Source organism: Malus sylvestris, chromosome 2 (genome assembly GCF_916048215.2).
Source record: "Malus sylvestris chromosome 2, drMalSylv7.2, whole genome shotgun sequence".
NCBI classification, from domain to species: domain Eukaryota; kingdom Viridiplantae; phylum Streptophyta; class Magnoliopsida; order Rosales; family Rosaceae; genus Malus; species Malus sylvestris.
In genome coordinates, this window is record NC_062261.1 from 521,387 (window position 1) to 544,852 (window position 23,466).

General features: G+C 40.5%; 3 protein-coding genes across 3 annotated transcripts; 2 read left to right on the forward strand and 1 right to left on the reverse strand.

Annotated features, from left to right (window-relative positions):
- The first annotated feature begins 1,553 nt into the window (after positions 1-1,553).
- Positions 1,554-2,242, forward strand: LOC126591977 (uncharacterized). Its single transcript, XM_050257734.1, has 2 exons — positions 1,554-1,742; positions 1,834-2,242. The coding sequence occupies exons 1-2, from the start codon at positions 1,607-1,609 to the stop codon at positions 2,073-2,075; spliced, it is 378 nt and encodes a 125-aa protein (XP_050113691.1). The 5' UTR covers positions 1,554-1,606; the 3' UTR covers positions 2,076-2,242.
- Positions 2,243-20,447: 18,205 nt separating this feature from the next.
- LOC126591984 (uncharacterized) lies at positions 20,448-21,001 on the forward strand. Its single transcript, XM_050257740.1, has 2 exons — positions 20,448-20,610; positions 20,701-21,001. The coding sequence occupies exons 1-2, from the start codon at positions 20,475-20,477 to the stop codon at positions 20,934-20,936; spliced, it is 372 nt and encodes a 123-aa protein (XP_050113697.1). The 5' UTR covers positions 20,448-20,474; the 3' UTR covers positions 20,937-21,001.
- Positions 21,002-21,155: 154 nt separating this feature from the next.
- LOC126591954 (F-box protein SKIP1-like) lies at positions 21,156-22,728 on the reverse strand. The gene is made up of 2 exons (XM_050257689.1): positions 22,324-22,728; positions 21,156-21,977 (listed from the first exon to the last, which is right to left on the reverse strand). The coding sequence occupies exons 1-2, from the start codon at positions 22,683-22,685 to the stop codon at positions 21,404-21,406; spliced, it is 936 nt and encodes a 311-aa protein (XP_050113646.1). The 5' UTR covers positions 22,686-22,728; the 3' UTR covers positions 21,156-21,403.
- Between the last annotated feature and the right edge of the window lie 738 nt (positions 22,729-23,466).

Below are 23,466 nucleotides of genomic sequence, written 5' to 3' on the forward strand. Positions count from 1 at the left end.
ACTAATTGCAGCAAACGAGGCTTGCAACCAATTGCAGCAAACAAAAAACTTCTAGTGCAAAATCAAACTGCAAAAAGGGACTTCATAGGATTGTGACAAATCCGACTCGTACGAGTGGGTGCGGGTACGGTGAACGGGTGGATGTAGCAGTGGAGATGGTGGTGTTAAGCGGACTGCAGGTGATCCAAGGCGGAGAAGAACTCGATCCGAGTTTGTGGTTCTCGGGTCTGGGCTTCGTCAAACAAGCAGGTGATCAGAGACGAATACGGACGACAACGGACACAAGCAAACGGATACCAACCTAAAGCAAATTAATATCTCGAATGATCAAACCTGCTCTGATACCAAGTTGAATATCAGAGTGTGCAACGAACAAGACTAACAAATAATAAGAATATTATTAAACAAACTAAGAATGCCGAAACGGCTACAAAACTCTAAGAGACTACATTGTGGCTAACTTGTTCTCAAACTAAATTACAAGCTCTATTTATAGAGCAATAAACCTAAGAAACCCTAATGCGTAAATGCCAAAAATACCCTACTACAAAATCAAATCAACTCTCTAATTAATTTCCTAAATAAACCTAATAAATTCCAACAGAAGGTAATAAAATAAGAAAGAAGATGAGTTCTTCTTTCTTTTATCATTTTGGAGCCGCGTGAAATGAAATTATCATGCACAGTTTTGAATGAGAGAAAGAAGTGAGGAATCCTCTTTTCATTGAGTGTTTCAATACAATCAATAGAAATCCCCAAGGGCACCATATTCTAGGAGACCAAATCCTTCTAAAGAAGGAATTCAATCATCAATCACCACATCTTGCATCACCACACTATGCGTGATTATAAATATGCTCTAAAAAATGGTCTCCCTAAATCTTCCTACTTACTAAGTTGTAGCCAGAAACATTATGAATAAGCTCTCCAAGGAAAAGATAATAGAGGCATCACATTCTCTTCTATCCTTTGTTTCCTCTCAAAGAGATTTGGTCGACAAAGGTCTCTAGCTAATTTATTCTTTTTCATCTAACCACAGCACAAAGGAAGATTCGAACTTAAATATCTTCTAACATTGAGGTTTGTGTCGCTAACTAAAAGGTAGTTACGTCAAAAACACAACTTGATCGATCACAGCCACCATCAAACCGCAAATCCCTCTACCCAATAGTGTTATCCACACTCATTTTTATTTCTGACATACCTTTCTCAATTTCTAGTCATCGAATCAAATAAATTAAAGATATCAATGAACAAAAATTTAACAAGAGGGTGAAAAGTAAAAAAAAAAAAGTGTGAATCGCGCTACCCTACATAAAATTGACCAAGTACTGCCCTACAAAACCACACGCATACACATATGCATGTGCCTGCGGCAGGTTCGTTTTATTACGATTAACAAGAATCTTTACTTTATCCACCAGCCATGAAAACCCTAATCAACTTTTTTAATGCTTTCACTTTTCTCGTTATCTTTATGCTTAATTAGTGCTAATTACACTTAGCAACATAAGTCTATTTAAGCGTGTCCCTCTTCTTCATCAACCACTTTTGAAAAATTAGTTACTAGTATTAGGTTATCAGAAAACCTAATATTTGAGAGAAGATGAGAAGAGAATTACTAATATGGTCCTTTTTTATTCTCTCTGTGGTTGTTCATTCTGCATGTAAAACCACTTCCAACCGTAAAACCCGAGATTATACACCTCTGAAGAAGCAGCATGATTACCTTAAGCTTAAGGGTAAGCTCACAAATTCTCTCGACAGATCGAGAAATATTACTGATCCCTACGTTCTTTTTCGCTAATTTTATCAATGTTATAAGCTCCGCAGATGTATATGATACGATGAACAAATCAAGAACAAAAGGCCATCAAAGAATGCATGAAGTTCAGCATCTAAGGATTTCCCAGAAACTGAAAGCAAAGCCAACCTCCGGTGGTGCCTCCGACCTTAGTCGCACCCGTCCCAGCAAGGGTGCAGCAAGCTCTGTACTAGCTAAACCCCCCAATTTCTTCCTCTTCGCAGTGTTCAGGCATGTTGTTGTTGGACTGATCATCTTTGCGCTGTATTAATCGCTTGAGGTAATTTTGCACACGTTATTTAGGACGCGATGGATGTGGAAGTTTTGCGATGAAACTTTCGCTGTTAAACCCGTGTTTAAACCCGTTTCTCAAACCTGATTCTTATGTAATTGTAAATTAGAATATCTACTTATTGCATTATTTGACATTTCTTCCCATCTTCCCCTGTTCTTTGCCAAAGCATATGCTGTTGGGTTACTGTCATGCCACGCAAAACACTATGGTCGACGAGGTGTAAACAATATAAGCATGGCGATGTCTAAACAAAAGCAGAAACATGATTTGTATATGCCATGAAAGTGTGATACTAAATACAAAGAGAAAAGCATTCATACATGGTTTATTTGGTCTTATCAAATTCAAAGCCATCACCGCGAGCGACCACTGCCTTATAATAATATATCACAAAATTAGGATCATCTATCATATTATCTTCAATTTATAAAAGAAGGAAGCTTCAATAGTTCAAAATACTTCAACTTTGGTGTCCTCCTACTCCTTTAGTTAATCATATATTATGTATGATTATCCATATTTAGTAACAAAGTATGTTAACTCAGATGAAAAGTGTGGTTAACCTATTCGTCTTTTGCTCTATGACTCACCAATGGACCTACAGTCGATGCAGTCCGTTGAACTTTCGCGTCCCCCATATATATGTAATTGTCTCTGTAGATTGCGTTAACTTTAGCAGGCCTGCGGAGATGATAAGTGAGATGAAATCTGCAATCTCTCTCTCACAGCTCGTCGTCGTTCTCCTTCTAGTACTAGTAGTATCCTCTCAATCTCTTTCAAGCTCCGCCCGTGCAACTGCCCACCTGAATTATCCTACCAGGGTTCTTGGCGGCCAGCAAATCCGGATGCAGCAGCAAGAACCAGAAGCAGCAGCAAATAATTACGATTTTACTAGTCGGAAGCTTGGGATTCACATGGAAGATAGTACGTAGGCCGACTCCTAAAGTGCCACATACCAAATCATCATCATCCTCAATTTCAACTCAGATGCCTTCTCTTGTTTTGGGTTTATCCCTTTGCTTTTCTTCTTTCTACTGTTTTAGGTAGTGGATAATATATATATATATATATATATATATATATATATATATATATATATGTGTGTGTGTGTGTATTTATCAGGATTGTCTGTGTCCAGTGGCGAAATCAGGATTGGTCAAGGGAAGGGACGAAATTCAAAAGAGTGTAAGGTTAGATTGAAGAGGTTGCTTTTATATTGGAGAGTGCAAAGTTTTGAGTCAATATTCATAGCATAAAATAGTCTCTCCACAAAAGTGGTTGTAAGCAATATTATCAAAACCAATGTAAGAAGCTTAAATTTGCTAGGATTAGATCCTAAAAAATGTTAGGCACTAGTCAAACAATGGACTGGGACCTAGCAGCTTGATGCCTAGGCAAGATCTAGGTAGGAGTCTAGATGGATTTAAATTATCGTAAAATAAGCATTAAACAATATTTACATTGTTTTTAAAAAGTAATACAATATTTATCAATAATGTAAGAGTTTAAAATAAATACGGTGGAAGTCTTAAAAAGAAAATAAAAATACATACCAGAATAAAATAAAATAAAATAAAAGGAGAGAAATGGCATAATAAACCACAAAAAAAAAAAAAAGAGTTCAAAAGAGAAAAAAAAGGGGGGGATGGGTAAACAAACAAGTGGGGCAAAAAGACGAAGACCGAAAGAAAAGTGGTGGGTCATCACAGTATTTTAAGAGAGAAAAATGTAAACAAATGGCTAGCAAGATAATACTTGGTAAGGTGTCAGTACTCAATTTTTACTAACTTAGATGACACAATAATGGTTCAACATCTGTCTTTAAAACTCACATCCAAATTCTTGCTATCCTGATAACCGGATCCAGATCCTTTCCCGATCATTCACTACAGATCCACGCGGACCAATTCATCCTAGCCTTTGATTTAAATCTCACGGCCTAGGTTTAATTTTCACTTTTTTAATTTCCTTGACTCTTTCGCGCAAAACGAAGTCTTTTTTTCTTCCACCAGATGCATCTTCTTCGTTCTTTCCTCTTTAAGTTGTCCATTCCCGATGAAAAAAATGAAGCAACAATCACAAAACAAATCTGGTGGGGAGGTATCAAAAGAATTAGATGGATTTAAGAGGCCTTGTCCTACTCTCACTTTCTTTTGCCCAATCTCTTTCTAATTTTCCCCTAAATTTAGCCTTCCATCATCGGAATTGACGCCAAAGACGACGGGGTCGATGATGTCGCCGAGTAAGTGGGTGACGTATCAAGTTTGAAATCAAGATTCATCCTCGTTTTGGCCTGGATGTTTTTAAAAAAAAAATTGAACTTAGCTTTGCTGTGCGCAGAGCAGAACCAGACAGGCACCGACGGAGAGCAGCAGCAGCATAACCAAATGGGTTTTCCGGCGAGGGGAGGGGCTGAACCAACGCTCCAGTCTTGTTTTTCCGGCGAGGGGAGTAGCCTGTTAAAAGTTAATGCTTTACTTAAACTGATTCTGCTTGACTTAAACTGATTCTGTGTAAAAGGGTTGACTGTTGCCTTTATCAGTCGACCCATTCTCTTTATCAGTCGACCCAATTACTTCAGTCGGCTTATGTATTGAGCCATATATATCAGAAATATCTGAATGAAAATATAAGATCTCTGTTTTAAGAAAAAACATCAGCCCTCTGTTTCCAAAGCTCTCTGCACTCTGTTTCTTTGATTTTCAATCTTTATCATTTTATTCAAGTTTTATTAATGATGAAAGATTGTCTAAATACCAACATGGTATCAGAGCCAATCTGATCAAAGAGTGGGGCGTTTTTTGATTCTCAAAAAGGGGGAAAATTCTAAGTGAAACCCTAGAATCAAAATTTTTCAAATTCATGGCTGGTTCAAGTAGCAGTGGTGAGATTCGAACTCCTATCTTCAGTGGAGTGAACTACGACTTCTGGAGGACAAAGTTGAGAACAATTTTTGTATCTCATGATTTGTGGAGCTTGATTGAAGATGGTTATGTTGTACCTCTAAGTACTGTGGTTTTGACAGAGACTCAAACAAGGGAGCTGAAGGAAAACATCAAGAGAGATGCAAAAGCTCTTGGGGTCATCCAAAATGCTATCTCAGATGAAATTTTTCCGAGAATCTCAAATGAGATAAGTGCCAAATCAGCTTGGGATGTGTTGGAGAAAGTCTACAGAGGCTCTACTAAGGTAAGGGCTGTCAAACTCCAATCTTTGAGAAGAGATTTTGAGTATATAAGAATGAAAGATGATGAATTGCTAGATGATTACCTGAGTAGATTGTCTGAGATTATAAATCAAATGAAAAGCTATGGTGAAATCTTGTCTGATGAGAGAATAGTTCAGAAGTATCTAATTAGCTTACCAAGAAAGTATGACAACATAGTTTCAATCATAGAGGAGACTAAGGATTTGTCAACTTTGAGTGTTGAAGAATTGATTGGATCTCTCAAGGGTTTTGCTAAGAGACTATCTAGACATGACAACAATGATGTAGAAAATGCTTTCCAAACACTTACAGTGAATCCAAAAACTCAAGCTAGTTCAAGTCAAAGCAAAGCCAACTCCAACAAGAATTGGAAAGGCAAAAACAAAGCGTGGGAAGGAAAGGGTAATTTTGAAGAGAAGAAAAAGGTTGAGAAGAGTTCGTATGTTTCGAAGTGCAAAATTTGTGACAAAGCTCATTCCGGTGAATGTTGGTTCAAAGGAAAAGTGAAATGCCACAAGTGTAGCAGATTCGGGCATATGCAAAAGGATTGTACCTACAAAGATAATCAGCTAGCTCATTACACCAAAGCAGAAGATGAAGAAACCAATATGTTTTATGTTGGTCATGATACAACCGTCCAAGAAGAAGCTAAAGTTTGGTTTGTGGACAGCGGCTGTAGCAATCATATGACGGCAAATAAGAACATTCTCCATAATGTTGACACTACAAACCTAACCCGAGTGAAGATGGGAAATGGGCAGCTAGTCGATACATTGGGAAGAGGTACTATTGCCGTGCATACGAAAAATGGAAAGATGTTCATCAAGGATGTCATGTTAGTTCCTGATTTGAAGCAAAATTTGCTAAGTCTTGGACAACTCATTGAGCATGGCTACTACTTATATTTTGGAGACAATACTTGCAAGATATATGATAGGAGGAATCGTCAACAACTCTTGGCTAAGATTGAGATGAGGAAGAGTAGAAGTTTTCCTCTCACAATTGAGTATGCAACTCAATCTGCATTCAAGATGGAAGTGCAAAAAGATTCAAAGCTATGGCATAAAAGGCTTGGCCACTTGAATTTTCAAAGTCTCAAGAAGCTACAAGAAAAATAAATGGTGCATGGGTTGCCAAGTATCCAAGAAAATGAAGAAATCTGTGAAGGGTGTGCACTTGGAAAGCATCATAGAGATTCATTTCCACATGGTAAAGCTTGGAGAGCAAAAGTTCCATTGGAATTGATTCATACAGATGTTTGCGGACCCATGAAGACCTCTACTCAAATGGGAAACAAGTATTTCCTAATCTTCGTGGATGATTATTCTAGAATGACTTGGGTATACTTTCTAAGACAGAAATAAGAAGTGTTCTCAATCTTCAAGAAGTTTCAAGCTATGGTTGAGCGACAATCTGGTTATCTAATCAAAGTTCTTAGAAGTGACAGAGGAGGAGAGTATACATCCACAGAATTTGATAAGTTTTGTCAAGATATTGGCTTGGAAAGACAACTTACTGTCAGCTACACTCCACAACAAAATGGAGTAGCTGAGAGAAAAAACAGAACCATAGTCGAAATGGCTAAGGCAATGTTACATGACAAGGGAATACCTCAATATTTATGGGGTGAGGCAGTTAATACAGCGGTCTACTTGATGAATAGGCACCCAACAGTGGCAGTTGAAGATAAGACACCATTTGAGGCATGGAGTGGAAGAAAGCCTTCCGTGAATCATTTGAGAGTGTTTGGGTCAATCTGCTTTGCTTATGTTCCGAAAGAACTAAGACAAAAACTTGATGAGTCAAGTGAAAGATGCATTTTCGTAGGCTATGCTTCATACACAAAAGGGTACAGACTCTACAATTTAAAAAAGAAGAAAGTTCTGGTTTGTAGAGATGTTCTTTTTAGTGAGAAATCTTCGTGGGATTGGAATCAAGCAACCATCCGAGAGGAATCTGCACTAATCAGAATTGAAGAAGAAAATCAACCAAATGAAGAGGAAATTGAGCCAGAAATTCCACAATTATCACCTGAAAACAGTCCTCAAGTTCACTCTCCTACACCTTCAAGTCCAAGTTCAACGCCGGTTCGGTTAAGGAGCTTAAATGAAGTCTATGAAAGCTGCAATTTTTGTGTTGAAGAACCAGAAAACTTTGATGATGCAGTGAAAGAAGAGACTTGGAAGGCTGCAATGCAAGAGGAGATCAATGTCATTGTGAAAAACAAGACATGGGAACTAGTGGACAGACCTTGTGACAACTCCGTCATTGGAGTGAAGTGGATTTATAAGACTAAGCTCAATCAAGATGGTTCCGTTCAAAGGAACAAGGCTAGATTGGTAGCAAAGGGTTATTCTCAGAAACCCGGGATTGATTTCCACGAAACATTTGCACCGGTAGCTAGGCATGAAACAATCAGAGGCCTTATTTCCGTAGCTGCTCAGAAGGGGTGGTTTCTACACCAACTTGATGTCAAGTTGGCTTTCCTAAATGGAGTCCTAAAAGAAGAGGTGTTCGTTGATCAACCTCAAGGATTTGTTCTTAAAGGACAAGAGCACAAGGTGTATAAGCTTAAGAAGGCACTTTATGGCCTGAAACAAGCTCCGAGAGCATGGTATGAGAGATCGACTCATATTTCAATGAAAGAGGTTTTCAAAGAAGTGAGAATGAACCTGCCCTCTATGTCAAAACAGAAGGTATTTCAGATATCCTTATTGTTTCCTTATATGTTGATGACTTGGTTTATACTGCAAGTAGTCATAATATGATCTTGAATTTCAAGAATGACATGATGAGGAAATATGAGATGAGTGATCTAGGCATGTTGCATTATTTTTTGGGAATTAGTATCATTCAATCAAATGATGGTATCTTTATTACTCAAAAGAAATATGCAAAAACACTTCTAGAAAAGTTCAAAATGGTTGGTTGCAAGCCTGTTGCAACACCTCTAGTTGTGAATGAAAAGTTTCAAAGAGAAGATGGTAGTGGTGATGCTGATGAATCTGTGTATAGAAGCCTGGTTGGGAGTTTGTTGTATTTGACAGCGACTAGACCCGATATTATGTATGCTGCAAGCTTGTTGTCCAGATTTATGCACAATCCTACTTGCATTCACTATGGAGCTGCAAAGAGGATCCTAAGATACATACAAGGTACACTTGACTTTGGTATTATGTATGAAAGGAATGTTGAGCCAAAATTGTATGGGTTCTGTGATAGTGACTGGGGAGGTAGTGTGGATGACTTGAAGAGCACATCTGGCTATACTTTTACATTAGGGACTGATGTATTCTCTTGGGCATCTAAGAAACAGAAATCAGTTGCAATATCAACGGCAAAGGCTGAGTATGTGTCGGCTTCAATTGCAACTTCTCAAGCAGTGTGGCTGAGAAGAATTATGCAAGATTTTGGTGAGAAACAAGAATTAGCAACTCATATCCTTTGTGATAATAAGTCAGCTATTGCCATGAGCAAGAATCCTGTCTGTCATGGTAAATCAAAGCATATTGCTCTGAAGCATCACTACATCAGAGGTGCTGTGGAAGACAAGGAAGTGGATGTGGTCTACTGCAAGATAGAAGATCAAGTTGCTGATATCTTCACCAAGGCATTACCAAAGGACAGATTCATCTACCTAAGAGAACTTTTGGGAGTGAAGCAGCAAAGCATTAAGAGGGAGTGTTAAAAGTTAATGCTTTACTTAAACTGATTCTGCTTGACTTAAACTGATTCTGTGTAAAAGGGCTGACTGTTGCCTTTATCAGTCGACCCATTCTCTTTATCAGTCGACCCAATTACTTCAGTCGGCTTATGTATTAAGCCATATATATCAGAAATATCTGAATGAAAAGATAAGATCTCTGTTTTAAGAAAAAGCATCAGCCCTCTATTTTCAAAGCTCTCTGCACTCTGTTTCTTTGATTTTCAATCTTTATCATTTTATTCAAGTTTTATTAATGATGAAAGATTGTCTAAATACCAACATGGCCGCCACTCCTCACCCTCACGTGGCTTGGCCACTGTCTGTGTCTGTATAAGTATACGTCTCATCAAACGATCATTGAATTTACAAATATTATTGTGTTATTAACTTATCATTACCTAGCTCTGTACGTAATACACTTGTAAGGAAAGGGGGGTTTATATATGTTCGCTTGGCAAATGGGCAAATGGGCAAATGGGGAAATGGGCAAACTAACAAAATTATCATTAATCTTTGCATTGCAAAGAATCAAAGGAAAACTAATAAAAATGGCTTGAAAACTTTGAGTTTTAATGATAAGGACAAAATAAAGGGTAAAATGAATAGTACCATGATTGACTTTTTAGTGTAACAATGTGGTTTTTCGTTAAAGTGAACAGTACCGGATGCTTTTCGTTAAAGTTCTCAAGAATCAATTGGCCATTTCATGTTTCATTTCCGATAATTCCTCGTTTAATTCCTTAAAGACGAAGAGAAGGTGATTAAATTTCCGACCCCCGACCCAGAGTCATGCAGAATTAATAAGGATTTTATCTCTTCAAATATAATATTTAATACATACTCACGGTGCATAATCGCAACAATATATTGACAAATTAAGAAAGTTCAAACATTCCAGGAGCCTAATACCTATTTTGTTTGGGTAATTAATTTCGTTAGTCTCTATTCCTATTTCCCACCACCACCACTTGCATGCACATGATACGTAACTAGCGGCAACGAGGGAGAAATCCGACACAAGACCTACGCCTCAATACCAAGTCGTCTCTAAAATTCAAATTATTATCTAGACCTCGTGAGGTGTGTAAATCCTAATTTTCTCCGGACGGAATTAGGGTATACAAATTATCATTAACAAATATGACGTCGTTTCGACATATATTTTTCTTGTTTGTGATCATCTTCGTTGCCGCTTGTGACGATCATATGCATATATAGAGCTTTGGCTGACCAGGATCATGATCGGGATCGCGATCATGAACATTATATTGAAGCTTTTTGCAAGCTGTAGCATCATAGAAGGCAAACAAATGAGGTGGTTCCGTTGCATGGACGTACGTTAATCGGAGGTGGTGGGGGTGGTTCTTCATCCATCCGGAAAAAATGGTGCCGGGAATTTCTAATTCGTCTCACGCAAAGATGTCAGCAGCTGCTGCTGCTGCTGCAACTTCAATTTCTCACCATGTCTGCGCCGCCATCCTACCGGCTGTGTTAATATTCATTTTTTGTTCGTTCTTTCCATTGTGATGTATGTATATGCTATTGATGTCATCACACACACATACATTATATGAACTTTTGTTTGTATCTTGTTTCTGAAGGAAGTTGGGGTTATAAGGTAAAAGTAATTAGCAATATGAGTAGTAGGTTAACTACTTACAAGTACATGCAAGGGTTCTTTTTTTTTCGATGTGGTATTGATACTCTCAACACGCTTCATCACGTTTAACTAATTTTTAAGCCTAGCACGTACTTGGATAACACAAATAGGATGATGTGGAGTATGTGTGGCCCAACGGCTTCACACACGGGACAACATGCTATAATACTATGAATAAAGTTAAGTTTCACCATAAAATCAATTGCCACACATGCTCCAAAATAGAAACTGCATGTTCTTGATTTTGATGATCATGTACGAAGTAAGTACATACATATAAAAATTTATTGTATATTTATGTTGAGGATTTGATTTTCGGATATATTGGATCGGAATTAAAGGATGAAAAATTATTTCAAAAGATCCAAATTTTGGATGGGAAAAGCAAGAGTGTTGGAATCTCCAGTTATCCCGCATTGGCTAGAGGGCCAAAGAGAAAGCAATTTAAATAGAATTACCCTACTCTAATTAGCATCGAGACTTTTTGTGATAAAGCCCCACACTTAAATATTGGGCAGATGGTAAAGTGGGGACAATATATATGTTGTTAGAGTGGGCTCTTGGCCCGTCGACCTGAAAATTTCCACATGGTATCAAAGCCAGGGGACGGGCCTGCACTGCCACGTGATTGGGTGGGTCCTCTGTTTGGCCCCACTCGATGGGTGAGTCCGAACATGGCTCCACGTGATTGTCGATGTGGATCTCCACATGTAACTCATAAAATGGGGTGCAATTTAAATAGAATTACCCCACTTTAACTAACATCGAGACTTTTGTGATAAAACCTCACATCTAAGGATTGAGCAGGTGGTAAAGTGAGGACAAAAACGGTGTTGTTAGAGTAGGCCCTCGGCCCGTTAACCTGAAAAATTCCACAAAGAGGCATGTATATTTATTGAGATTCATAATGGATTTGCCGAAAAGGAACAAAAGATGAATTCCAAACCTAGTTAATTTTCCCCTTAAGATACTACCATTCCAGCATATTAAAGTAACTCTTTTTGTTAATTGCTTTATACTTTTCATTGAATCACCTTGAGTCCTTGACAACCTGTTGTTGGTGTAAAAACCACACTTGTGGCCAGAGGAAGGCTGAAATGCCTCTGTGAGTTTTCCCAGCCCCACCAAAAGAGGTGGATAACTATAGCTTGCCACCAGTTATCCTCATTTTTAAGAAAGAAAAAAATCGATTCACCTTGACTTTTACTGCTAAGTGGTGGCTAGAAACATGGTGAATAAGCACCCATTGACATAGAAACAGAAGCAAGCCATTCATTCCTTTGTCTTCCAGGGCTCTCCAAGAAAAACATAATAGAGGCATCACATTCTCTTCTATCCTTATCAACGTGATTTGATAAACCTTTCTAGCTAATTTATTCTTTTTCATCAAACCTCTAAAACTTTCGAAGCACAAACTTTTGTGATTAGCAAAGAGGTAGATTCGAACTAAACATATTTCAACATTAAGAGAGAATTGTACCACTATACTAAGAGCTAGCTACGTCAAAAACACAACTTGATCGATCAAAGCCACCATCGAATTTTATTGACCTTTAAGAAAAGGTCTCTAGCTAATTTATTCTTTTTCATCAAACTTCTCATCACTATAACTTTCAAAGCACATACTTTTGTGATTAGCAGAGAGGGAGATTCGAACTTAAACATCTTCTAACATTAAAGAGAGATTTGTACCGCCATACTAAGAGCTAGTTACGTCAAAAAACACAACTTGATCGATCACAGCCACCATCGAATCGCAAATCCCCCCGCCCAATTTGTGTTTACATACAATTGACAAGAATCTTTACTACAACTAACAAGAATCTTTACTTAATCCACCAGCCATGAAAACCCTAATTTTTTTTTTCCTTCACATTTCTCTTTATCTTTACGCTTAATTAGTGCTAATTACACTTAAACAGATAGCAACAAAGGTCTATTTAAGTGTGTCACTCTTCCTAATCAACCACAACAACAAACAACAACAACAACAACAAAGCCTTTTTCCCACTAAGTGGGGTCGGCTATATGAATCCTAGAACGCCATTGCGCTCGGTTTTGTGTCATGTCCTCCGTTAGATCCAAGTACTCAAGTCCTTTCTTAGGGTCTCTTCCAAAGTTTTCCTAGGTCTTCCTCTACCCCTTCGGCCCTGAACCTCTGTCCCGTATTCACATTTTCGAACTGGAGCGTCAGTAGGCCTTCTTTGCACATGTCCAAACCACCGGAACCGATTTTCTCTCATATTTCCTTCAATTTTGGCTACTCCTACTTTACCTCGGATATCCTCATTCCCAATCTTATCCTTTCTCGTGTGCCCATACATCCCACGAAGCATCCTCATCTACGCTACACCCATTTTGTGTACGTGTTGATGCTTCACCGCCCAACATTCTGTGCCATACAACATCGCTGGCCTTATTGCCGTCCTATAAAATTTTTCCTTGAGCTTCAGTGGCCTACGACGGTCACACAACACGCCGGATGCACTCTTACACTTCATCCATCCAGCTTGTATTCTATGGTTGAGATCTCCATCTAATTCTCCGTTCTCTTGCAAGATAGATCCTAGGTAGCGAAAACGGTCACTTTTTGTGATCTTCGCTAGATTGCTCCGGTCATTAGTGTGGATAAGTATATAAATGGATAGAGATAGGAAAGCAAACACAAGATGTACGTGGTTCACCCAGATTGGCTACGTCCACGGAATAGAGGAGTTCTCATTAATTGTGAAGGGTTTACACAAGTACATAGGTTCAAGCTCTCCTTTAGTGAGTACAAGTGAATGATTTAGTACAAATGACATTAGGAAATATTGTGGGAGAATGATCTTGTAACCACGAAACTTCTAAGTACCGGAGTATGGTATCGTCTTGACTTGCCTTATCTGTCTCATAGGTAGATGTGGCATCTTCTCTGGAAGTACTATTCCTCCATCCAGGGGTGGTATCTGTAACTGGTGGAGATGCACAAGGTAATGTATCAATTTCACTTGAAGCTTACTTGTAGTTTCAGGCTTGGTCAAGCGCGATACAAACCATGTAGTAGGAGTCCCCCAAGTCGCCGAGATAGGGGATCTGCTGAAAGAGGTGACAGACAAGGTAAGCAATCAGAGCTCCGGCTGATTGTTCACATTCTCCCTATCTTGCAGGCAGCATGAAGGATAAAGAGAAGAAAAATGAGAAGAGATGATATGGGATACTTTTGCTTTTGAAGAAGTAACTTTCCACAGGCTTATTCTTGAACTGGGCTGGAGGGTTTTCTGGTTTCCTCCAGAGTATAAGGCCGACTGAAGAATTTGAGGGTCAAAACAAGTCCATCAAATCTAGAGTACGTTCGACCCTGCTGATATGGGATACTTTTGCTTTTGACAGACTAGCGGATGTATCGGCACGTGTGCTGTTACGCTTGTCTCCACATGCTTCCTTGTATCCTGCTCACTTGCCCTATCTGTTCCTCAGGCAGATACGGTATCTTCCCTGGAAGCATAAGATGTTGAAGATGAGTACTCGAGAGCAATGACAGGTAAGTAATCAGGTAAGGGGTTCCAGGCAGTCAGTTCCTGGCTGGAAGCTTGATTCCAAGTGCTGACTGATTGCTCTCTTTCTCCTTGTCTTGCAGGTAAGAACAAGGCCAAAGGAAAAGACAGGGAAAAAGCATGATATGGGATACTCTTGCTTTTAACCCTGATGATATGAGATATTCTTGCTCTAGTATAGCTTGTTTACAGAGGTATTATCGGGGGGAAATAAAGCTGAATATTTCGAAAGGCTTCGTTGGGAGTGCCCTCTCAGATAAGAGGAAGGGTTGAGCATTTTTGCAGGTCTGCCTGTCCGTTAGGGATGGAGGTCGACATATATAGGAGTCTCCCTAACATCAAGTAATAATGTTATTCCTTTACCATGCTTGGTCATAGCACGGTAGTGGGAGCTGCCAGCTTCACATGTTTTAACTCTGTCAGAGCACTTTGAAAAAGTGGTATGTGGTATCTGGAAAGCTGATGTTGCGTGTGAAGATTACAGACAAGCTTTATCCAAGGAGATCCAGCTCTTGAAGTTGGGAAAGTGGTGCCTCTTCGGTTTTCGAACAAGCAATCCTGTCGGGGATCTGGCTCTCGAGATTCGAATAACGATGCCTCTTCGATTTTTGAGAAAGCAATCCTGCTGGGGGTATGGCTATCGAGATTCGGAGAGCGGTGTCTCTTCGATTTTTGAGAAAGTAATCATGTTGGGAGTCTGACTCTAGAGATTCGGAGGACGGTGCCTCTTCGATTTTGAAGCAAGCAATCTTGTTGGGAGTGTTTTCTCGAATGTGAGTAAAGGTTGGGCATGTTTGCTAGTCTACCTTGCCACGAAGCACAGAGGTTGACACACAGGGACTTTCCAATTATCCAGCAGTGGTACTGTTCCTTTACCCTCTCTTCGATTTTTGAGAAAGTAATCATGTTGGGAGTTTGGCTCTCGAGATTCGGAGGGCGGTGCCTCTTCGATTTTGGAGCAAGCAATCTTGTTGGGAGTGTTTTCTCGAATGTGAGTAAAGGTTGGGCATGTTTGCTAGTCTACCTTGCCACGAAGCACAGAGGTTGACACACAGGGACTTTCCAATTATCCAGCAGTGGTACTGTTCCTTTACCCTCTCTTCGATTTTTGAGAAAGTAATCATGTTGGGAGTCTGGCTCTCGAGATTCGGAGGGAGGTGCCTCTTCGATTTTGGAGCAAGCAATCTTGTTGGGAGTGTTTTCTCGAATGTGAGTAAAGGTTGGGCATGTTTGCTAGTCTACCTTGCCACGAAGCACAGAGGTTGACACACCGGGACTTTCCAATTATCCAGCAGTGGTACTGTTCCTTTACCCTTGTGGGTAATAATATGGTAGCTAGACCTTCAAAATTTATGTGTCTAAACTTTGTTAGTGTTGTTTCTTTGCTATTCTTTTACCCTTCTTAGTCAGAGCGATGCAGTGGGAGCTGCAAGCTTCACGTGTCTCAACTTTGTCAGAGAACTTTGGCAAAGTTATCTGTGGTACCCATGAGCTACTGTTGCGTGTGAGAAGTGGGTGATTGAACAGTACGATTCATGTGCTTTCTACTTCGCCAGAAATCTTCGACAAAATGCCCATAATTTCCGCAAAGCTGAGTGTGCGTGTGACAGGTGCTGACAAGGCTGGAAAAGTAGGTGCCTCTTCGATTTCTGAGATCGGCCATCGTGGTCTCTGAGCAGCCCAGCTTTTGAGAAAGCAAGCCTCTTCGATTTCTGAGATCGGCCTTCGTGGTCTTTGAGCAGCCCAGCTTTTGAGAAAGCAAACGCCTCTTCGATTTCTGAGATCGACCCTCGTGGTCTCTGAGCAGCCCAGCTTTTGAGAAAGCAAACGCCTCTTCGATTTCTGAGCAGGCGCCTCTTCGATTTCTGAAGCTTCGTCGAATGCAGATTTTTATAGGGTCTGACATTAAGTTCCAAAGCACACTTGAATATCCACCAGTAGAAGCTTCATTCTTGCACTTCTAAGATCTTGATTTGTCCGACCTCTTCTCTCTTCAACACCTTTGAAAATGTCTGGCCCCTCCGACCGTCGTTTTGACTTGAACCTTGTTGAAGAGGCAACCCCGCCTTCTCCAGACAACATATGGCGCCCATCCTTCGTCTCCCCTACTGGTCCTCTTACCGTTGGGGATTCCGTGATGAAGAATGATATGACCGCTGCGGTAGTGGCCAGGAACCTTCTCACTCCCAAAGATAACAGACTACTTTCCAAACGGTCTGATGAGTTGGCTGTTAAGGATTCTCTGGCTCTCAGTGTTCAGTGTGCAGGTTCTGTGTCTAATATGGCCCAACGCCTATTTGCTCGAACCCGCCAAGTTGAATCATTGGCGGCTGAAGTGATGAGTCTCAAACAGGAGATTAGAGGGCTCAAGCATGAGAATAAACAGTTGCACCGACTCGCACATGACTATGCTACAAACATGAAAAGGAAGCTTGACCAGATGAAGGAATCTGATGGTCAGGTTTTACTTGATCATCAGAGATTTGTGGGTTTGTTCCAAAGGCATTTATTGCCTTCGTCTTCTGGGGCTGTACCGCGTAATGAAGCTCCAAATGATCAACCTCTGATGCCTCCTCCTTCTAGGGTTCTGTCTAGTACTGAGGCTCCGAATAATCCCCCTCCGGTGCCTTCTCTTTCTGGGGCTCTACCGACTGCTGAGACTTCTCCTAAGCAACCTTTGTGAAGGCTCCCTCTTGTTTGTTTATTTTGACTCAAGTATATGTACATATTTGTAACTTATCGGGGATATCAATAAATAAGCTTTCCTTCATTTCAACGTATTGTGTTAAATACACCAAAGCTTTCTTCGCTAAGTTCTTTGAATTTTCTTTTGTTGAATCTTGTATGTTGAAGCTTTGTGAGTGGAGCATGTAGGTTGAGGTAGTGTTCCCTTAATTTCCCGAGTGAGAAAAACTTCTCGGTTGGAGACTTGGAAAATCCAAGTCACTGAGTGGGATCGGCTATATGAATCTTAGAACGCCATTGTGTTCTGTCATGTGTCATGTCCTCTATTAGATCCAAGTACTTTAAGTCTTTTCTTAGGGTCTCTTCCAAAGTTTTCCTAGGTCTTCCTCTACCCCTTCAGCCCTGAACCTCTGTCCCATAGTCGCATCTTCTAATCGGAGCGTCAGTAGGCCTTCTTTGCACATGTCCAAACCACCGGAACCGATTTTCTCTCATTTTTCCTTCAATTTCAGCTACTCCTACTTTACCCCGGATATCCTCATTCCTAATCTTATCATTTCTCGTGTGCCCACACATCCAACGAAGCATCCTCATCTCCGCTACACCCATTTTGTGTACGTGTTAATGCTTCACCGCCCAACATTCTGTGCCATACAGCATCGCCGGCCTTATCATTTCCCTTGAGCTTCAGTAGCATACGGCGGTCACACAACACGCCGGATGCACTCTTCCACTTCATCCATCCAGCTTGTATTCTATGGTTGAGATCTCCATCTAATTCTCCGTTCTTTTGCAAGATAGATCCTAGGTAACGAAAACGGTCGCTCTTTGGTATTTCTTGATCTCCGATCCTCACCCCTAACTCGTTTTGGCCTCCATTTGCACTGAACTTGCACTCCATATATTCTGTCTTTGATCGGCTTAGGCGAAGACCTTTAGATTCCAACACTTCTCTCCAAAGGTTAAGCTTTGCATTTACCCCTTCCTGAGTTTCATCTATCAACACTATATCGTCTGCGAAAAGCATACACCAAGGAATATCATCTTGAATATGTCCTGTTAACTCATCCATTACCAACGCAAAAAGGTAAGGACTTAAGGATGAGCCTTGATGTAATCCTACAGTTATGGGAAAGCTTTCGGTTTGTCCTTCATGAGTTCTTACGGCAGTCTTTGCTCCTTCATACATATCCTGTATAGCTTGGATATATGCTACTCGTACTCATTTCTTCTCTAAAATCCTCTAAAGAATGTCTCTTGGGACCCTATCATACGCTTTTTCCAAATCTATAAAGACCATGTGTAAATCCTTTTTCCCATCTTTATATCTTTCCATCAATCTTTGTAAGAGATAGATTGCCTCCATGGTTGAGCGCCCTGGCATGAACCCGAATTGGTTGTCCGAAACCCGTGTCTCTTGCCTCAATCTATGCTCAATGACTCTCTCCTAGAGCTTCATTGTATGACTCATTAGCTTAATACCCCTATAGTTCATGCAATTTTGTACATCGCCCTTATTCTTGTAGATAGGCACCAAAGTGCTCGTTCGCCACTCATTTGGCATCTTCTTCGTTTTCAAAATCCTATTGAAAATGTCAGTGAGCCATGTTATACCTGTCTCTCCCAAAACTTTCCACACTTCGATTGGTATATCGTCTGGGCCTACTGCTTTTCTATGCTTCATCTTCTTCAAAGCTACAACCACTTCTTCCTTCCGGATTCTACGATAAAAATAGTAGTTTCTACACTCTTCTGAGTTACTCAACTCCCCTAAAGAAGCACTCCTTTCATGTCCTTCATTGAAAAGATTATGAAAATAACCTTTCCATCTGTCTTTAACCGCGTTCTCTGTAGCAAGAACCTTTCCATCCTCATCCTTGATGCACCTCACTTGGTTTAGGTCCCTTGTCTTCTTTTCCCTTGCTCTAGCTAGTTTATAGATATCCAACTCTCCTTCTTTTGTATCTAGTCGCTTATACATATCGTCATAAGCCGCTAACTTAGCTTCTCTCACAGTTTTCTTCGCCTCTTGCTTCGCTTTTCTATACCTTTCACCATTTTCATCGGTCATATCCTTGTATAAGGCTTTACAACATTCCTTCTTAGCCTTCACCTTTGTTTGTACCTCCTCATTCCACCACCAAGATTCCTTTTGGTGTGGGGCAAAGCCCTTGGACTCTCCTAATACCTCTTTTGTTACTTTTCGGATACAACTAGCCATGGAATCCCACATTTGGTTAGCTTCCCCCTCTCTATCCCACACACACTGGGTGATTACTTTCTCTTTGAAAATGGCTTGTTTTTCTTCTTTTAGATTCCACCATCTAGTCCTTGGGCACTTCCAAGTCTTGTTCTTTTTTCTCACTCTTTTGATATGCACATCCATCACCAACAAGCGATGTTGATTAGTCACGCTCTCTCCTGGTATAACTTTGCAATCCTTACAAGTTATACGATCCCCTTTCCTCATTAGAAGAAAATCTATTTGTGTTTTTGACGACCCACTCTTGTAGGTGATCACATGTTCTTCTCTCTTCTTAAAGAAGGTGTTGGCTAAGAAGAGATCATGCCATTGCAAAATCCAAGATAGCTTCCCCATCCTCGTTTCTCTCCCCAAAACCATGGCCACCATGAAAACCTCCATAGTTGCCTGTCTCCCTGCTCACGTGTCCATTTAAATCTCCTCCTATAAATAACTTCTCCGTCTGAGCAATTCCTTGCACCAAGTCTCCAAGGTCTTCCCAAAATTTCTCCTTCGAACTCGTATCCAACCCTACTTGAGGTGCGTACGCACTAATCACATTGATAAGTTCTTGTCCTATTACAATCTTGATTGCCATGATTCTATCTCCTACCCTCTTGACATCTACAACATCTTGTGTCAAGGTCTTGTCCACGATGATGCCAACACCATTTCTCGTTCTATTTGTGCCCGAATACCATAGTTTAAACCCTGAGTTTTCTAGATCATTTGCCTTACGACCAACCCACTTAGTTTTTTGTAGGCACATAATATTTATCCTTCTCCTCACCATAACTTCTACTACTTCCATAGATTTTCCCGTCAAGGTTCCTATATTCCAAGTTCCTAAACGCATTTTGCTCTCTTGAACTCTACCCTTCTGTCCTAGCTTTTTCACCCTTCCCCGTCTAATAGGATCAAAGTACTTCTTTTGTGTGTCCCGTGTAAAGTTGATAGGAGCATATGCTCCTAAACAACTTTGAGTGGAGTCGTTCGAAAAGAAGTTTCTATAGCCCCCTTGCTCATTTAACACTACATCCGGGTGCCGATGGAGATACAGCGACCCTTGCTCACTTATCACTGTGCTCGGGCCACACAGCGCGCCACTTACGGGTGACGCCCTAGCTTTAGCGCAATTTCGTTATGGATTCATTTTCATAAGGATTCGACGTAATCATGGAGTGCCGACTGTCGACTACCTGACGCCCTCCCCCTCCTCCTTTATCCGGGCTTGGGACCGGCAATGTAAGATAAACTTACACGGCGGAGTTACTCTTCCTAATCAACCACCTTCGAAAAATTTGTTACTATTAGGTTATTAGAAAAATTTGAGAGAGGATGAGAAGAGAATTACTAACATGGTCCTTTTTTATTCTCAGTCTAGTTGTTCATTCTGCATGTGAAAGCACTTCCAACCCTAACACCGGAGATTACACACCTCTGAAGGAGCAGCATGATCACCTTCAGCTTAAGGGTGAGCTCACAAATTCTCTCGACAGATCGAGAAATATAACTGATCCCTACGTTCTTTTCACTAATTTTATCAATTTTATGAGCTCTGCAGATGTATATGATTTGATGAACAAATCAAGCAGAAAAGACCATCAAAGAATGCATGAATTTCGGCCTTTAAGGCTCTCCCAGAGAGCAAGGCCAGCCAACGGTGGTGCCTCCGACCTTAGCCGCACCCGTCCCAGCAAGGGTGCGGCAAGCTCTGTACTAGCTAAACCCCCCACTTTCTTCCTCTCCGCAGTGTTCAGGCATGTTGCTGTTGGATTGATCATCTTTGCTCTGTATTGATCGCTTGAGGTAATTTTGCAAGCGTTATTTCGGACGCGATCAACGTGGAAGTTTTGCGATGAAACTTTCGCTGTTAAACGCCTGCGTTTAAAGTTTAAACCCGCTCCTCAAACCTGCTTCTTATGTAATCGTTAGGTAGAATATCTATTTAGTTGTCTGCTAACTGATCTGTATATGAGCATTGAGCATGGCGATGTTTAAAGGAAAGCAGAAACATGATTTGTACATGTAAATTAAAGTATGATACTAAATACAAAGAGAAAAGCATTAATACATGGTTTATACATGAACTCCATACAATTTGACTTATTGGCGTTACCGAACAAGGTTTTCGATAAGTAGAAGTGAAAGAGATACAGAACCTTTTGTAAAGAGCTCCACACACCAGCATATACACTATGCTTTTCCCACAATTGATCAGAGCAACACAACACGGTCATACATGTCTTATGTCCGAGCTTAGCAGACTAGATTCTGAAAACATCTGTCTGGAATCGCCCGTCATACAACCTCCAATGGCCATACCTCTCCGAATGGAAGACTGACCGTGGAATGTAGAAGTTTGGCTTTTTAATCTCCTTCAAATTCTTCAGATTGGATGTTGTGTTCTCAATATCCCGGCTAGTCAAGTTCACACACCCAAATAAATCCAAGTACTCGAGATTTGGACATCCTACAGATATCAAAGTAAACCCTTTAGCCGATACCTTTGAGAACCGAAGTTCAAAGTGCTCCAAATTTGGCATAGATTTGCCAATTGCAGCAGCTTCTGAATTTCCATCCTGAGGGCAAGTTTTTAAGTACTCATCTGGAACAACTCCAGTGTATTCGGATGGATCTAACCAGTTCAGCATATTCCGCTTCAAGATTTTCAGATTTGGGCAGTTCCTCCCAATCAACACCAGAGACTCATGAGATACTTCATGGCAATAGCTGATATCAAGTTCCCGGATCATGGGGCAGCGAACCGCTATATCAGCCATGGACGAATCAGTCACATTCGGGCAGCTCTTGATCGAAAGAACCTCGAGGTTCGGGCACCTAAAACATTACATTACAATCACTACAATGTCTCACTTCCTCATTCAAACGGAAGGAAAAATGATGCTTCAAAATGCTATATATGGCAAAAAACACTTCCAATTGTAGATCCGAAAACATTATTAACCAGCTTAAGGTAGTATTAGTGCCATCACAATCTAAACCTCAAAGATCAAATTTTGACAAAAACTCAAATTCAAACCTTTAGCTCAGCATACAAAAATCAAGATCAAAACTTTATACCAAAAACATCGAATCAACGACAACCCACTTTTTGTCATTCAAAATTAAGCATAACCCGATTCTACTAATTCAAAACAGATAAACAAATCGTATTCAGTTATACCTCTGAGCGACGTGCGAGAGAGACTGGTCGGAGCAGTGCCTGGTACGAATCTGTTTCAACGAGCCGGCGCTCCAATGGACGACAGATCGGAGCATGGAATCGATCCGCCGCTCGAACTCCGGAGTCCACCACCTCTCGGATTCGAACGGCCGCTCGAGGTCGAACAGCGGCTCGAGGTCGAAGGCTGAGTTGAGGCAGGGATCCTTGCACACCTGCAGCCACGGCTTGCAGACCAGCATCGCCCCACTCCATCGGTTCTCCAGGGTGAGCCGACCCAGGATATTGATCAGGCACTCCTGGGTCAACTCGGCCCAGTCCGAGCCGGACTCTGTCACAGTTTCTTCGGTGTCGGTTGTGTCCATTTTCAGTTGTTGCGCGAAACGAGAGAGTTCGGTTTCTTTCGGTTGAGGCTTACTATGGGAAAGTTATGAAGTGTGGGTAGATCGGTCATTTTACGTGCAAGGTTGTTCCAAAACTTGCCACGTGTCGGTTCTTTGTGTCACCACTCATCTGCCTATCCAATGGGCGCCTTATCTGAACCGATAGAGGATTCTCATTGCTTCAGATTTCGAGAATTCTTCAATTACATCCGTTTATCATAAATTGTATGATTAGTTTTTGTGATACTGTTCATATTCAATTTTAAATTAAAAAATTTATAATAATTTATGACCGCACGATGTACGATGACATATGAACGGATATGATTGAAAGATCTAGAATTCTCCTAAATCTGAACCGTTAATAGTTGTCAGTACATGATGATGTTATGCATATGATGATTCATCATGTAAGCAGTCACATTTTTACTCATGTTCGAGCAAGGTGCATGAAATCTCTTTACGTGATATTTTTTTGAGCAAAACTATATATTTTACACTAAGAGGGAAGGAAAGGGAGAGAAGTTCGATTAAATCTTACAATGGACAACTTAATTTGGTATCGAATTCGTTATCTACAAAATTCAAACTTAAGAGCTATCACTTAAGTAAAGAAGTATATCACCAAACCATAGTACTGAGTGTCTTATAGAAGCACAGAAATATACCACCAGAACACCTAAGAAGGTTATTATTCGAGCCGAAAAGTAACCAAAATTGCTACAGAAGGAATGAAAGGCTTGTTAAGATGATTCGGTCTATG